Source organism: Psittacula echo (genome assembly GCF_963264785.1).
Source record: "Psittacula echo genome assembly, chromosome: 22".
NCBI lineage: Eukaryota > Metazoa > Chordata > Aves > Psittaciformes > Psittacidae > Psittacula > Psittacula echo.
In genome coordinates, this window is record NC_137758.1 from 2,236,601 (window position 1) to 2,252,475 (window position 15,875).

At 47.1% G+C, this 15,875-nt stretch overlaps 1 protein-coding gene and 1 long non-coding RNA gene across 12 annotated transcripts in view; one reads left to right on the forward strand and one right to left on the reverse strand.

Annotated features, from left to right (window-relative positions):
* LOC308229000 (membrane cofactor protein-like) overlaps positions 1-15,452 on the forward strand; it is a 28,563-nt gene extending 13,111 nt beyond the window's left edge. For 2 of the 10 annotated variants that reach the window (XR_013958310.1, XR_013958314.1), the window contains 5 exons: positions 8,580-8,746; positions 9,677-9,783; positions 10,119-10,227; positions 10,631-11,311; positions 13,581-15,452. Coding sequence is in view for 2 of the 10 variants with exons in the window: in XM_080632718.1 (XP_080488844.1) it covers positions 8,580-8,661 (82 nt within the window). In the remaining 8 variants the exon portion in view is untranslated. Of the gene's footprint in view, positions 1-8,307; positions 10,291-10,630; positions 11,598-13,580 lie in introns of those variants that run through there. The other 8 variants (XR_013958311.1, XR_013958312.1, XR_013958313.1 and 5 more) reach the window with 8 other exon arrangements.
* LOC308229001 lies at positions 1,397-12,454 on the reverse strand. Of its 2 annotated transcripts, XR_013958317.1 has the most exons (4): positions 11,925-12,454; positions 10,341-10,446; positions 4,012-4,106; positions 1,397-1,766 (listed from the first exon to the last, which is right to left on the reverse strand). It is a non-coding gene; the product is annotated as an uncharacterized lncRNA (long non-coding RNA). The 2 variants fall into 2 exon arrangements; XR_013958318.1 differs by having other exon boundaries at positions 1,397-4,106.
* Positions 15,453-15,875: the final 423 nt, after the last annotated feature.

Below are 15,875 nucleotides of genomic sequence, written 5' to 3' on the forward strand. Positions count from 1 at the left end.
TGAGACAGAGCCTGATACCAAGTAGGACACAATTTTATTTCAAAGGAAAAAAAAAATCTGAGTAAATAACAGGTTAAGGCAAACAAATAGCACATGGAATATAACCGGTCAAGGTTAGGAGGCTCTGCTGACACATGGGCCCTGGCTTGCTTGAGTTGAAGAATCTGAGTGAGGTGTTTGGACAGATGCTTCGCTTTCTCTTGAAGCATCCCTCCTAGTTGAACGTGATGCTGACTGTCCTCCTTCTGAGCAGGATGGTCAGGTGTAACTTCAGGTCGGAGAACAGAAAAGCATACCGTGTTTGTGAAGTCTGTGCCTTTGGTGGTGTTTGTTTCTAAGGACTTTGGGGGGACGGGGGAATGAAGTTTTCCATTACTGTTGCTTTTCCCCCTACATCATAACCGATTTCAAATGGTGCTAGACAAAAACTGAGACTCTGAACACCAAGAGAAATCGGTCAGCCTGTGTAAGAGACATTTTCCTGGCTCAGAGAAGGATCCTCTTGTAGATGACAGCTACATGTTCTTTAAAGTTGACTATTCAGTGCTCTGATCAAATGCTTCGTCCACACAGCGATCGTCTGTTCTGTGTAGAATGTTTGACAATGGTGAGGTTGAACAAGAAATAGTTTAGCTTCGTTTTAGTGGTCTGGATGCAAGGGGATAGAAGACTACAGAAACATTACTACAAGTTACCGGTAATAAACTTCGAGTAGATTCTGTGGGTACCAGTGTGACAGCAGCATGATTGCTGAAGGCACTTTTGTGTTTAACTGCTGACATCAGGTTGTTCTGTGTTTGCAAGTCTCTGGGAGCTATGGAATGATGAATTCTATGGCCATAGGGCCCCCAGGCACAGAGTGGAAATACATTTGCTTTAAGTAAATGTTAGGATCCTAGTGACTATAATAAAGGAAACACACTCTGCCTGTGGAGGTGCAAGAAGTACTACATTGGTTTTGATGCAGCTTTTGGATCACTTTACTCTGGACAACTTGAACTCATATCCATTTTTATTAAGTAGAAATACATTAGAATGCAGCTGTTCTGTGGTGGCCCTAGCCTGAGAAGGTGCATACAGTGCTTGTATGAGTGTCTAGAAGTCAGATGATGTTACAAAGCAGATGGCTGGCAAAAAAATAGCCAGCGGGGAAAGTGCTGGTTTAAGGAGTAGAGGCCATTGATGCATTCAACAGCTGCTTGCTCTCTTCCCACGCTGTAATTCTTGCTCCTAGAACACTGATTTCAAATGGTGCTAGATACAAAGTGGGAAAATCTAAGCCACCATGTGAAACCAGCTTCCAGAGGAAGACACATCTGGTGCTTGGCTGCAGACTGAGAGAGAAAATCCTTCATCTCCACCGTTCCTAAAGAAAAATTCATTTATTGAATTTGATTAGAAAGGAAGACAGTGAACTTTGGGTTAGTTACTTTATTGGCACAGATTTTTTTTAGCATCTTATGAGTAGTTGAGCCTGGTGTAGGAGGAAAATATGTGAAGAAACCCACCGCTCTGGCAGTAACTCATTTCCTTTCACAGCCAGGTGGAATATAATGAAGCTCTTGACCAGCAAGCAGCAAAAAAGGCTTTTGAAGTGCAGAATGATAGTGCTGGGTGGTGAGTTTGTGTTGTACAGGAACGCTTTCTTCATGCCACTGCCAATGGAACCAGGCTATAAACCTCATTCTGTCCAAGGGAGAAAGTGTTGTGTCTTTCCATTGCTTCCTGAGCTCAGCATCAGCAGAGAGGACAGGACAGATGAGGTGCTTTGGGACAAGGGAAGGAAATGTGACTATCGTGATGGAGCTGCCTCTGTCAGCTGTATCACACAGCCTGCAATTAGCATGCTTGTAATAAGCAAGGAGTTGTGGAGTTTAGTAAGACAAGTTTGGAATTCATATAGGGATAACAAAAATAAATTGCATGGAAACTACTCCAAGTGTGGGTCAGAACAAAACCTAAAAAAAGGAGCATTTGCAAATCGAACTGTAAATGGTTCAGCAAAAGTTGTCGAGGAAGTAGGAGAGTGTGAAAGCGAGTGGCTGATGGTTACTGGAATGGGTGTAGGGCTGAGCAGTGCTCTAGTGAGCACAGCCATGGTAGTCACCCGGCACTGTACAGTGGGAATAGATGGGGTGTCTTACGTCTGTGTATGACTCCACACATGCATAACTCAGGATCTGCCAAACCCTGGCCACCATGTCTCACCTGTGCTGATGCAGAAGCTGATGTAAAATGCAATGAAGTGCAGCAGAATTGGAGCTGGGAGTTACACTTATTGATGCCCTGGGTTTTTGGCAGCTCTTTGCATTAGTTTTGTAACCAGATCCAAGAATCTGCTTCAGTGCCTACATCCTAATGCACACCCACAGGCAGCAGAGGAAAGCTCAGAGAAAAAGAGCATGTCCTTCCAAGAAAGTGGGGTGGAGGAAGGGGAAAGAACTGTACTAGATTACAGTCTGCATATTTACTGTAGTTTCTAAATCCATTATCTGGGGCAACAGGGTGAAAGACAAGTGGAAAGCAGGTTCCCTCCCCAGTGTCTGTCTTGGTGGCACAGTTATTTAGGAGGCACCCTGTAATATCAGTGTTAACACGTACCAGTGAAAAGCTGGACTGAGAGTTACTGCTGACAAGAGCTTGGTTGCAGCACAGATAAAGTACCACAGCAGCATCTTTCAGAAACAGGCTGCAAGTGGGGGTTGCTTTGGTTTTTTCTTGTCTTGGTAGTAAGCATGTGGCTTAACAGTAAAAAGAAATCTTTATATTAGGGTTTTAAAAAACAGTTGGTGGAAATGTCAGTTATGTTTGTGCTGCTCAAAATGAGAGCTTCTCTTAGAGTTATAGAATCATGGAATGGTTTGGAAGGGAGCTTAAAGCTCATCCAATTCCAACCCCCTGCCACAGGCAGGGACACCTTCCACTAGAGCAGCTTGCTCCAAGCCCCTGTGTCCAACCTGGCCTTGGACCCTGCCAGGGATGGGGCAGCCACAGCTTCTCTGGGCACCCTGTGCCAGCGCCTCAGCACCCTCACAGGGAAGAGCTTCTGCCTAAGAGCTCAGCTCAGTCTCCCTTCTGCCAGCAGTTTGAACTGGGTCTGAACACCCATGCATACCTTCCCCTCTCCAAAGGAGACCAGAAATCCCATGCAGCAATCGGAGACCAGTGCCTCATTTGTTAGAGTTTGGTAAAACCGTGTTTCACTTCAGCATAGTTACAGTGCTGCTGCCCTTCCTCCAGGTCACCTGAAGCTTGTCCTATAGCCTTGACAAGCTCCCCCTTCCCTGCAAGCAGCCAGATGATGTCAGCCCTTTCTGCCAAACTGCAGGTACACTTTTTATGAGGGATACATCTCTGCCAGTGTAGGCTGTTCTTTCCAAACCTAGCAGCGTGCTTGGGCAGGCAGTATGCAAAGGGAAGGAGGAAAAGAAAGTAGTTCAAGACCCTGTGATACGCAGCACTCAACTGTTCATACCACCCATGCAGAAAAATAAACCGGTGCTCATCTCAGACATTTGCTGGGTGTGTGTTCAGGGTGTACATATGGACACACACATATGTGTGGAGACAAGCAAGTACTATCAGCTATAGCTGGCTTTGTCAGTGGGTTCTGGAGTTTTCAGTACATAACAGTAGGAAAAGTACAATATTATGATTCTGTTTTCTTGCTCCTTTTTGAAACACATTTTAGTAGCAGTACTGTTCTGTAGCTTCTTTCAGAGGAACATCTCAAAGCCTTCCATGGACTCCACACTGCTTTATACATTCTACACGAGACAAAGGCAGAAAGGGAAGAAATCCTAGCCTCCCCCATAAAAGAGATCTTCCTCCCTAGCCCAAGACCTGTAATCTAGTCTACGGGAGCAAGGCAAGCCTGATGTCACAAAGCTAATTTTTCACAACCTACAGCAAAACAGATCTCTGCATAACCCTGTGTGCAAATCATGGAGTGAAACTCATGGTTCGTCACACTCTGGTCTCCCCTAGAGAAAGTGTTCCCATTGTACATACGGAGAACTGGAGCTTGATGCATCATCCTCAGTCAAGGAATGAGTCAGAGCAAGGCCAGGTGCAGGACAGAGGGGTGTGACAGTGCAAGTGGTGACCTGTAAGGGGAATTGAAATGAGTGAACTTCTAAGGTTTCAAAAAAAGCTTCCTCAGCCCAGGGGAGCGTGTAACTGCATCTGTTTGTTGTGCAGTTCTGTTACTGTGTGGTGTTGCGTAGGTCAGGTATGGACAAATGTGCCCTAACTTGCAGTTTGAGCCAGTAAGGAGGGTGTAGTGCTTTCTGTGTCAGCAGTAGCACTGACCCAGGCTGAGTAAAGGTAGAGTAGATGCTGCATTGCTTGGTGAAGCTGATGCTTGTGACTAGAAGATGGCTCTAGGGATGCTGCTATTATTATGGGCAGCAAAAGTATGTAGTTCTCTTGGGAGTTTGAAGCATAAGGGACTTTTTTCTTTGAGTAGGACCAGAATACAAACTCCAGAGCTGAATGTAGCCTATTCCTGTAGTCCTACTATTGTAGCTTTACAATTGCAGTATAAATAGTAAAGTTAAAAGCCAGGTACACTGGGTCTGCAACCCCTGTGCTGTCTGCCCCCAAACCCAAAGGCAGACTGGATGCTGGGCTGTGGCATGCTGTGGATAAGAGCCTGTGGAGCCTTTTGTCCCATTTAGCTCTGTTTGAGTGATGGGACACTCAGGCCAGCTTGATATGCAAGTCACTAATTTGGATTCCTATTAAGGGTAATCTGTCAGAGCATTTGTCTAACTGTGCTGAGCTGTCAGCAAGCTGTCTGTCAGTCTAACCCTTCCTTTTTTAAACAGGCAAAATGTTCAGGGGTTTGGGGGTGAGGGGTTTTGTTTGCTTTATTTAATGAAGCAGCTTTTCCAGTCCATTTAGGGCTGTGCAGGTGATAAGTAGCACTTGCAATGGCTGAAATCGGGCTTGTGATGGGGTCTTAGAGGTGCATCTCAGCCTTTTCTCTTTGCATGATGGCCTCCCTGAAGGTACGCCAGTGTGTGGTTAACTCTTGCTGCTTTGAGTCAGTTTTGACAGTGCTTGTTCCCAGAATGGGTTTAGTGCCAGCCAGGATTCTCCTGCACAATGCTGAGCCACAAGCTGGCAGTCAGCACATGGGTATTGGTGGTTTGGATATAGAACATGTCATTCTGAGGGCAAGACACCTGAATGCCAGCACTGACCCAGGCACAGTGGGTGATTTGAGCAACTTGGTCTAGAGGAAAGTGTCCCTGCCTGTGGAAGGGGCTTGGAACTAGATAAGCTTTATGGTCCCTTCCAACCCAAACCAGTCTGTGATTCTGTTCTGATCTGAAGGGAGTGATTTAACATGGTGACAATTCTAGGAGTGTTGGATATTAGGGGTACGGTTTCTAATCTTGTGATTCCCATCTGCTGATCTGAATTGGTCTAACTGGAGACATCCAGTTTTCTTCCACCTTTGCGTTTGTCCTGGTTTCAGCTGGGATAGAGTTAATTTTCTCCTTAGTAGCTGGTACAGTGCTGTGGTTTGGCTTTAGTCTGGGAATAACATTGATAACGCTCTGATGTTGTAGTTGTTGCTAAGTAGTGCTTACCCTAAGTCAAGGACTTTCCAGTTTCCCATGCTCTGCCAGCGAGGAGGGGCACAAGAAGCTGGGAGGGAGCACAGCCAGGATGACTGACCTGGGCTAGCCACAAGGATATTCCATACCATATAACCTCATGCTCAGTATAGAAACTAGAGAGAGTTGGTTGGGAGCTGCTGGTTCCGAATGGGATGGGCATCAGTGTGTAATTGCACTGTGCATCACTTAGTTTTGGGGGGGGTTTATTCCTTTCTCTTTTGTTACAACTTTTATATATATATATATATATATATATTTTACTTCATTTCAATTATTTAACTGTTCTTATCTCAACCTGTGGGTTTTACCTCTTTTGATTCTCCTTCCCATCCTACCTGGGGAGCAGGGGGAGAACCGAGCGAGTGGCATTAGTTGCCAGATGGGGTTAAACTCTGAGAGTTCCTAAGCAAAACCACAGCCTATTTGGAGGGCACAGAAACTACAGAAGCACTGAATCCTCTGAAGGATTTCAGATTTCACAAGGAAGAGTAAGGTGAAACTGGGCAAACCTACAGAGGCAAAGAAAAGCATGGCACTTTCATGACCTAGGTCATGGAAGAGCAGCAGGAAGGTGCAGCAATGAGAGCTCATCTAATTTAGCCGTACCCAGCGTGACTGAATAGCACATTCCAGAACTAACTGCACTAAAAAGAAAAACATCCACCAAAGTAGCTGAAACCAGGAAAGCAATTTTCTGTTCTTAACTTCTGTACCTAAGCATCACCTTAAAATATCACCTTAAAATATAAAGTATCAGTCAATACAGGTCTTAAAAGCAGGCCCAGGGAGACTATTGTTGTGATTTGTATAATCAGCTCAGGAGCGTAGTGTTCCCCAAAAGCGACTTTAGGTAATGTCAAGGGAAGTTGTGTTTTTCTTTGTGTCATTCAAGAAAGAAAAGAATGTCCTGTGCCAGTGAAGAGCACAGTTTCTGTGCCAGACGTTCACGGAAGTATAACCTTGCCTTTAAAAAAATGCCTTCAGTACCCTGCCATAGCTTTACGCTATCTACAGTAGAAGGACCTGGCAAAAAAGCTGGAGAAAACCAGGGGCCAAACTTATGGCTGACTCCCCTGAGCGTGTGAGCTGCTGGTTTGTACCTGTTCCCAGGATTTCCATCATCCTGTCACGGAAACTTTGCTGGATGTTTGAGAGCCATCATCAATGTTTAAGAAGCATTTGAGCTGTATATCCAAATACCAGTGGCTGCTGTTGGACACCTACTATGCACCATTTGCACTGGATAAAGAGTGTTTGTGTGGGGAGCTGAAGAGATGTGCTTAACTCAGAAATAGCTCTCTTCCTTGGAAAGCTTAAGGTCTGAATCACACTGTGTTGGCTCAGTTTTTAGCAGACAAGCTCTCACATATGCCTCCCTGTAGGCGAAGAGTCGTCACTGGCATCAGGATTAGCAGCCAGGTTCTTTCCCTTTGAAAAGTAGAGAATAATGCTACTGAAAGCTAAGGCTGACTTTAAACGTGGTCAGGGCAGGATGGGGGAAAAAAATAACTTCTTTTGCTCAAGATCCTTGAGGCATTAACCACTCTGCTGCTGCCTGTGAAGCTGAGAAGATGATAGCCAACCCCAACATATCTACGGCTGATGTTGCCCTGAGGCAACTGCAAATACTAGTGACAGGGACAAACAGGCACACCAGAGGAAAGTGTGGAAACCTGGGAGGGAACAAGCCTGCTGTTGAGCTGAGGTGCTTGGAACTGCAAGCACATGAAGAGACGATACCAGCTTAAGAGCCACTGGTGAACTTGGAGCCACCGGCCAAGTCCACCTGGTAACAACTGCAGGAGCAGAACTCCAAATACAGGCAGACACTTATTTTTTTCTCGAACGTGGTGTAAGTTGATGCCTAGTCCTTAACTACACACCACTGCTGATTCCCAGCAGTCCAAAGGAAGTCTTGGGGGAAAAGAGGATGAGGGAACTGGTGCAAAGTGTTTGTAGTTAGCACAAGAAACAAATTATAGATAGGGATTTTAAAACACCTCAGAGACGCAGGATTTTTGGGGATCTACAGTTTTGCACCCAGTGGCTCACAACTGCAGTAACATTGATTTTCAAGCCTCACCTCCAGGTTCAGGACTCAAGCACTGCCACAGCTGCAAGATATGTGGATTGAGAGTTCCTGAACCAACTGGTCGCTGACAGTGAGTCCGGGGAATGACCTTGCAGCAGGCAGCTCATGGTACCTCTCTCGGAGCCGTGCCAGTATAAATGGCACTGGCATCTCTGAATGCTGCTGAAACCATTTTGTGGCATTCTTGTGTTGGTTTTTTCTACTGCTTTGCACCAAAACTTTGGGGCGGGTGGAACAGAAAAGAGTCCTCTCTTCTTGTTCCATTACACGGGCATCTTCACAATGTAGCCTTGGGATTATCTATATGCGTATATGTAGAGAATTTGGGCAACTCATAGCTTGTGCCTACATCTCTGTCCATTAGCATCAGCGATACAGATACTTAACCGACTGCAATCTTGCCTTCCCCCCCAGCCACACCCATATTAAACAGTAAGAAAACACTGCTTTAGAAAAAATACCCAGCAGCAGTGAATTTTCTATCTAGGTCTGGAAGTGAATTGTAAGAGGAGTGCGGGTAGAGAACACTTGGCATTTGGATATTTTAATGAATATTCCCAAATAAGACAAAACATTTACTTGTAGACTCGAAGCTTCTCACAGCATCAGTAAAGCTCCTGACACAGAGCCCAACGCTGTATTTGTGTAACATGGAAATTAACAGCAGCAGCAGCAGTGCTGCAGGCTCAGAGCCTACCCTGCGAGCAACAAAATGGCCAGAGGTGCTGTTGTGTTCATCCGGATCCCTTCACCATCTGCGGGTGGGGAGATAGGAGGATGCCAATATCCCTGCCACTTCAGGTATGGTTGTGAACTTTACCATCCATATTAAATGAATGTTTCTAACCGTATTCAAGCTTGTGCCTTGCTCAGCTCAACTCCATAAAGCACAGACAGGAGCCAACAGCAAAATCGGGCTGCGTCACAGATGTAACATGACCATCGGCAAAACAAGTGCAGCAGGAGATCATGGCTGTCGCGTCATTCAGAGAGCCTTCCCTCGATAGCAACGAAGAAGAAGATGGTAATGCTTTTAAATTTATGTCATGAGCATTTGCAATCCTTAACTTCCTTTCCCAAATTTTGCAGTCCTTAAACAATCAAAATGCCCACGAAAATTGCACGTATTTTGCCAACAGCCCCAGCGCGTTAAACACTGCGTCATTATGCCGCACTAAGGCAGAGAGGTAGAATAAACCCCACTTTCCAAAGGAAGGAAACCAAACTCTAGAAGAAATGAATCAGCTTACACAATGTCACACACACACACAAGTGTCAGAGGGAGGAAGAAATCACAGCTTGCCCAAGTCCTTTTGCAGCAATATGCAGAAAACCATTATGGAGCAGTTAGCCACGTACAGCACCACCACCATCATGATGCACAAAATCGCTACTGTCCTACAGAAATATGCCATGTCCCCTTCTTAGCCTTGTTTCTTGCCAGTCCCACAGATTTACCTGCTGACAGTAACCTCAATTCCTGAGTAATGAGATTTACAGCTGAAGTTTAACATTGAAATAACTCCTCTTTTATCTCTGTCTCCTTACCCTCCCTGCGGTTAGACGCAATTAAACTAGCGCTGTGACAGAAAGATGGTAGCAAAAGAAATCAAACCAAATGCATCCCAGCGCTGCACACAGATACTCAAAAAGTCCGTATATGCCCAAGCAAGTGTACTGGCTGCCAGTTTCACCTCGGTTCGAAGGACTGGGAAATGTCATAGAATGCCAGGTTGGAAGAGACAGCAGCTTTGCAAATTAACTGGGTCCTTCACCCCACAAGTGTGATGGGGAGCTATGCAAAGTGGTGTCTGTACAGAGATAGACTCAACCCACCCATCTTCTATGCCACAGAGCACTGTTTCTTAGTCCATCTCCTGGCTGTACAGATTTACCTCTATGACTGCCCTGTTCCTATCTTTGTGTGTGTTTATGCCTGTCTGTCTTGCTGCAGGGACCACCGTTGTTGCTGCTATTCCTGTTGTTCCCCTGCTCTGCAGAACTGGCGCTGCAGGAGACAAGGATGCTCCAAGGGAGCCAGCTAAAGCCAGCGAAGGCTCAGTGAGTCAGGAGGGGTTGTGACGACTGCAGTAAGAGTCTGAAATTCCCTATGGAATCTGGCACAAAAAGGGGGAGGCAAGAAAGGTGGAGATGGGAATGAGGGGGGGAATAAGTGGGGAGTGGCACCTACTGTCTGTTTTCTCCTTCCCTCCCTGCTCCTAGCTCCGCATTGCTGTTGGGAATGGCGTCCTCCCCTCTATGGCACTGCGCAAAGGAGCGGAGCCGGAGATAAAACCGCAGCGCCTACGGCCTTTATGGCTTTTGTAACCAAAATTTGGTCAGGGTGGGTGTATGTGTGTAAATAAAACCCTTCTCTCTCTCCCTCTCACTCACAGGACAGGCTACGCTGAAGTAATGGAGACGGCGGACGCAGCATGTTTGAGCCGGTTCTGAACCCAGCAGTTGTTGCTAAACAACCGGACCTGACGCTTGAGAGGTCAGCGAGTGAGTAATACAGATTAAATGCTTATGCTACCCTATCTTTAAACTCGTTTAAGCCTCAGTATGATGAAAGGCTATGGAAAAATGTTCCCTGCTGCATGAGAAAGCAAAGTTACCACTCCACTGCATAATCAGGAGGCTTCCTCGGCCAGAAGGACCAAGCTCAAAGCTGGTTGTGTCCTCAGCACTTCCAGGCAGAGTTGCCATCTTCATTGCTGGTCACTTTAAGAAGAGAGGTGAAAAAATAGTATAGTAAACGGTTAAGAGAGAAGAATGTTCTCCCCTTCATTTCCTTATCCTCTGGAGCCGCTCTCTGCCCACATCTCCCATCCATCCTTGCCCAATCCTTCCCGATCCTTCAGTTCCTGCTTTCTAACCTTATTATTTCTTTGGCAAACCTTTACAGACCCATCACTCAAGACTGTCTTCAGCTCTCCCTGATGTTACCGAGCCTGTGGCAAACTCACACTTGGGCAAACAAAAGCTGAGTTTGGGCAAGAGTCTTCTTCGCTTTGCTTATTCCCACGACATAATTTCCAGGCGCAATCCCTGCCCTGAGCAGTTTACAGTCCTGCTCGCATTAAACCACCTTAAAAGGGAGAAGGAAGAAAGCAAGCACGGAGAAAAGCCCCAAACTCCAGGACTTTCCCCTTCCCCGTGGTTTGCAGCTCTGACACGTCATCATCGCAACTGCATGGCAAAATGAAACCTCACCGGCACCCACAGAATGGACACCCGTGTGTGCAAGGACCAGCACCCACTGCACCGAGGAGGTAACTGCTGCTGTCCTGCCTGCTGCCCCTGCCTGTGGGACACCCAGGATCCGGGCAGGAGCGGGCAGGGAGCTGCCGGCACTTTGAAGCAAGTGAAATCAACGTTGAGATTTGACACCCAGTTCTCGACCAATCAGAGAGAGCTTTTCACCTGCCATCACCTCCTCCACCAATCGGACGGCGCCTTTGGGCTGAGAGCCCTCCCCGGCCAATGGGGAGCCAGCTCTGCCACTTAGTTAATGATGCAGCAGTACAGGGAAGACTATCACATGTGAGCTGGAAGGCTGCCAACATGGAGACACGGAGAGAGCAAGGTAAACAACTTTCCAACGCCAAAATGATGACATTTAATCCCTAAACGCTAGCTTCCCGTCTCGACTCATCTTTAACCCCTTTCAGCTGGTGTGGAAGCGTCTGGAAGGCACCGTCTACCTGTTCCCCAGTGCTTTTAAAAACTGGACGACATGCCCTGCAATGATCACTGCGTCACCGTTTACCACTTTGCAAACTACGCAGTGACAAACCTCCGAGCTCTGAAACGCAGAGCGCCTGTTAACCCCTCCACCAAAGCCCTGCCAACGTGCCAGCCTTTACAGAGCTGCTGGGGGGGGGGGGGGGGGGGAAGAGATAAAAAGCCCAAGCAAAACATGAAAACAGCAGTCTTTGCAAAGTTGTCATCTCTCCCCCACCACTACTACCCTCCTCTGCAGTACAGCAATGCCGGCAAGAGTGACATTAGTACAACCTGTGCTGTCGTTCCATTGAGAAAACAGCTCTGACGCAGAACAGAGCAATCATACCCAGCCAAAATAATAAGAAAGGCACTCTGGGAGCTGAACTCGGGGGCGCCGGGGGAAAGGGACGCCCTGCAAATAATTAAAATACGTAGATGCAGCTCAAGCCCCATCCTGATCAAAGGGTACGTACGTGAGAAAGACGAACCGGACCGAAGAGCTCTGCCCGTGCACCATCTGCGCAGTCCTCAGCCCTCCGCTCGCTGTGTAGCGCCGCAGAATAGAAGGTTCCAGAAATTTCCTTTCCGTTAACCCTTTTGGTGTCTGCCCACTCTCCCTCCCCGTGGGATTAAGCGCGCCGGGTCTCCAGCATCGTCAATGGGCGAAGCCTCCTACGCCAAGCGAGCCCGAATGCGATCTTTAAAGGACACTGGATGGTGGCAGGAGCACGGTCCCTGGTGTTAGCGTTACTTCTCTTTTTGGAGCCCTCTCTGCCTCTCTTGCTGCCTCTCTCCCCTCTTGCTGCAGCAGGGCTGTTGCTGGTAAGACCTATCGACGGAGCTTGCTCTCTCACTCTCTCGCTGAGCTCTGTGACGCAGCTCTAAATTCTCCAGCCTGCTCCCTGTGTTATAAGAGCGGAACTGCAGCTTTCCAGGGAGCCCGTGCCAGCGATGCCAGGGCCAGGCAAACCGAGGGGAACGTTGCTCCTGGACTCTGCACCTTTTTTTGGTAATTATTATGTTCCTCACCTCTGTTTCTCTGCTTCCTCCGAGGCTCGGAGCCTCGCATCTCCTTCTCTGCTTCTGAGTCATCCTTACTAGGTTAACTCTTTTAGGATTGGTAGTCAGCAAGTACAAATCTCGAACGAGCGCAGCTGAAACCACAGCCAACTTTGTGGTGGTTTCTGCTTTAAAAAAACCAAAGCAAATCTTCTTGGCTCTAAAAAACAAAAACACACACACGCGCGCTCGCACACACACGTTCCAGGAGAGAGTTAGTGCGTTTTGATTAACTGTTTCGGTGACAGGAACTGATACTGGACTTCCTAAAAGAAAAGAATTTAGGCCTGCGTCTTGCAAATCCTCAGCAGGCATGTACCCTGAAGCACAAGGCAACTGAAAAGGAACTGCTTCTGTGAATGACCACAGGTCTTTCGGGCATAAAAGCAGGAAGCTGCTGCTGGACCCACCAGACCCTGCTATGCTGGGTGCAGGACGTTGAGCTGAATGGGGTTCTGCAGCTGGGCAGAAGGATTCTGTAAGATAAGGTAGTCAAAGTGCTAGAAAGCTATAGGCTCCTTTTAATCCGAACAGTAGTAATAAGTGTTATCGCACGCACAGATTCAAAATGCTCAGTGTAGGCAGGGGAACTAATAACTGTGTTCCTGGAGTCACCAGAATCCAATAATCTCTGTCAAAGTCCACAAGCAGTTTGTATTCAGCACAGCAGCCTTCATCCGGCACACTCTCTCCTTGCCTCTGTGCCCCAGGACCATCCCCCAGGTTATCTCCGATGCCTTCAGTCAGCCACAGCACCAGGCAGGGGAAGCAGAGCTCTGCTGTTTTGTAGCCTCAAAACCGGGAAATGTGGAGGAGGATCAGTGGTAGCTACAGCATTGGGAATCAAAGGGAAGCTAATGGAGAGCCAGCACCGTCTGAGGGAGTTCGTGCGTCGGTCTGGATATACAAAAGAGCGAGTGAGGGAGCCAGCAGCCCATTTGAAAAACAGAATCAAGAGACAGATCACTACTACATCTGCCATTTTAACTCTGGACTTCAGAGCTGGCTGTGAGCTCTGGGTTTTTCACTACAACCAAAGCTGAAGTAACCACTATTTTTTCTCTTTGCAGCATCTGAAGAGCCGGAACTATTTTAGGATTTGTCTGTACTACAGTGAAAATGACACCTGTTACACACAGACACAAATGAGAAGAATTGCAAGCTCCTGCTTTTTCACATAGGATTCTACAATCAAAAAGATCCTGTGAGCTCAGGACCTGGGCAAGCAGCACAGGCTCCCCGTGTGGGATGGAGGGGATGACCCTTGTGAATTGAACAGGCAGGCACTGGTTCAAAAGATGGAAAAGATCTGTTGTAGCTGATGCAAGGGGAAATCAAACGCCCATGTGACCACAAGAAGTAGTGCTTGATCAACTAAATGCCACAGTACGAGGTTTCTTATGCAATCAAACCCACGGGACTTCAAGCCTTACACATACGCTCTGTGGCCGAAGCTGCATTAACTACTTCAGTTAACGAATGTAAAACTGTAAGAGCTCTATGGCTACTTAAATGAGTCACCCAGCAGCGATACTCATTAAAGTAGGCCAGTGTTTTCTGTGATGTTCAGCTGCCTGTGCTGGTTTCAGTTACCCCTGAGTTCTCTCAGAAGCTCCAACATGCAGGAGCAGTGCGGATTTCCCACGTTCCCTGTTTTCCTCATTGGCATCCCAATGATTTACAACGTGCCAGTGCGGTGCAGGCCAGGCAGAGGCCATCTTACCGGACCCACAAGACCCTGTGAAGCTCTGAATGTGATTGTATAGAGCACTGAAGCAAGATCAAAGGCTCGGAGGCTCAGAAATGGGACAGCTGACTGGTGCTTTTAACTCGCAGTGATTTTGTCAATCTTCTGGTATATTACGAAAGTAAAATGGAGCTTTGATTTATTTCATGTTATGTCGTTTTCATTGCTTTCAGGACAAAAGGCAATATTTATTCCATGGTGTACTTGCATTTGCAGGTCACCAGCCATGGAACATTTGGACCTTTACCTGCGTGTAAGTATGTACTTTTGGTGGCACTCGGGCTCACAAGAAGTCTCAAAGCTGCACCGCGATGTGGAACACTTAAGTGCATAACTGGGAAAGCTTGGCACAATGGGAAGCTTCAGCACTCAGGCCTGAATGAGGTCCCAAAAAATAAAGGCATCTTCTCAAACTGTTGGTCAGGATTTGGCATTTTCTGTGAGCTGGGATTCTATGGTAGAAATCCAGGCTGGTTTTCTGTTTGAAATGGGGCCCATGCTCATGTTTTGTTACTGGTTTCTGTTGTTTGATTGGGGTCAAACAACTCTGTCTAAAAGCAGGAGGCAGAACTTTGGTTTTCTAAGAACTGACCATAAGGAAACGAAGTCCCAGGCTAGGAAGCAAGCTTGGTAACTGGAAATAATCTCTGGCTGTGGTCAGGGACAGGGGAGATCACTCTCACCAGTGTAAGTATCCAGTCCAGAGTGAGGAGTAACTTAGTAGCTGACTGAAACAGTGCTAATTGAAAGAAAAAAAGTTTGGATAATGCTGGACAGCGTAACGAGATGTCATGACAAAGGCCTATAGGGACAGGACAAGGGGAATGGCTTTAACCTGCCAGAAGGGAGACTGAGATGAGCTCTTAGGCAGAAGCTCTTCCCTGTGAGGGTGCTGAGGCGCTGGCCCAGGGTGCCCAGAGAAGCTGTGGCTGCCCCATCCCTGGCAGTGTTCAAGGCCAGGTTGGACACAGGGGCTTGGAGCAAGCTGCTCCAGTGGAAGGTGTCCCTGCCTGTGGCAGGAGAGTGGAATTGGAATTGGATGAGCTTTAAGGTCCCTCCCAACCCATTCCATAATTCTATGATTGAACCCTGAGCCGTTGCTACCACATCTGCTCTCAATTGACAGTTTCTGTGGGCATAATGGAAGGATCAGGGAGCAGAAGAAATGTGTGCTTGTCTGTGCTGTTTTCTGCTACAGTGACCTTAATAGCAATAACATGTAGTCTGACGTCGCAGCAATCTAACCCTCGTGTATGTAATTATTGGTACTGTGGGTGATAAAGTAATCTCTGAGGAAGGTCCTTGATCCTTTTAATGACAAAGGAAACCCTGGTGCTGCTGCCTGCACTTCCAGCTTCCTGCTGGTGCAGCCTTGGCTCAGCTTTCGGTTTAAATGCCATCGGCCACTCCTTCCTCCGACTGCAGGAAACTGCGATTGTTAAAATCAGGGCATGTTCCTGTTTAACTGAAAGGCTGAGATCAAATAATGCAAAGGCCTCGACTTTGCCAAACAAATTCCTGCCCAACTTAGCAAGTCCATGCAGCTGTAAATCTACAGTCCTTTGACCTCAGCAGCCACGTAAGTGATGTCTTGGGACATTATCTCTGTGATGCATGG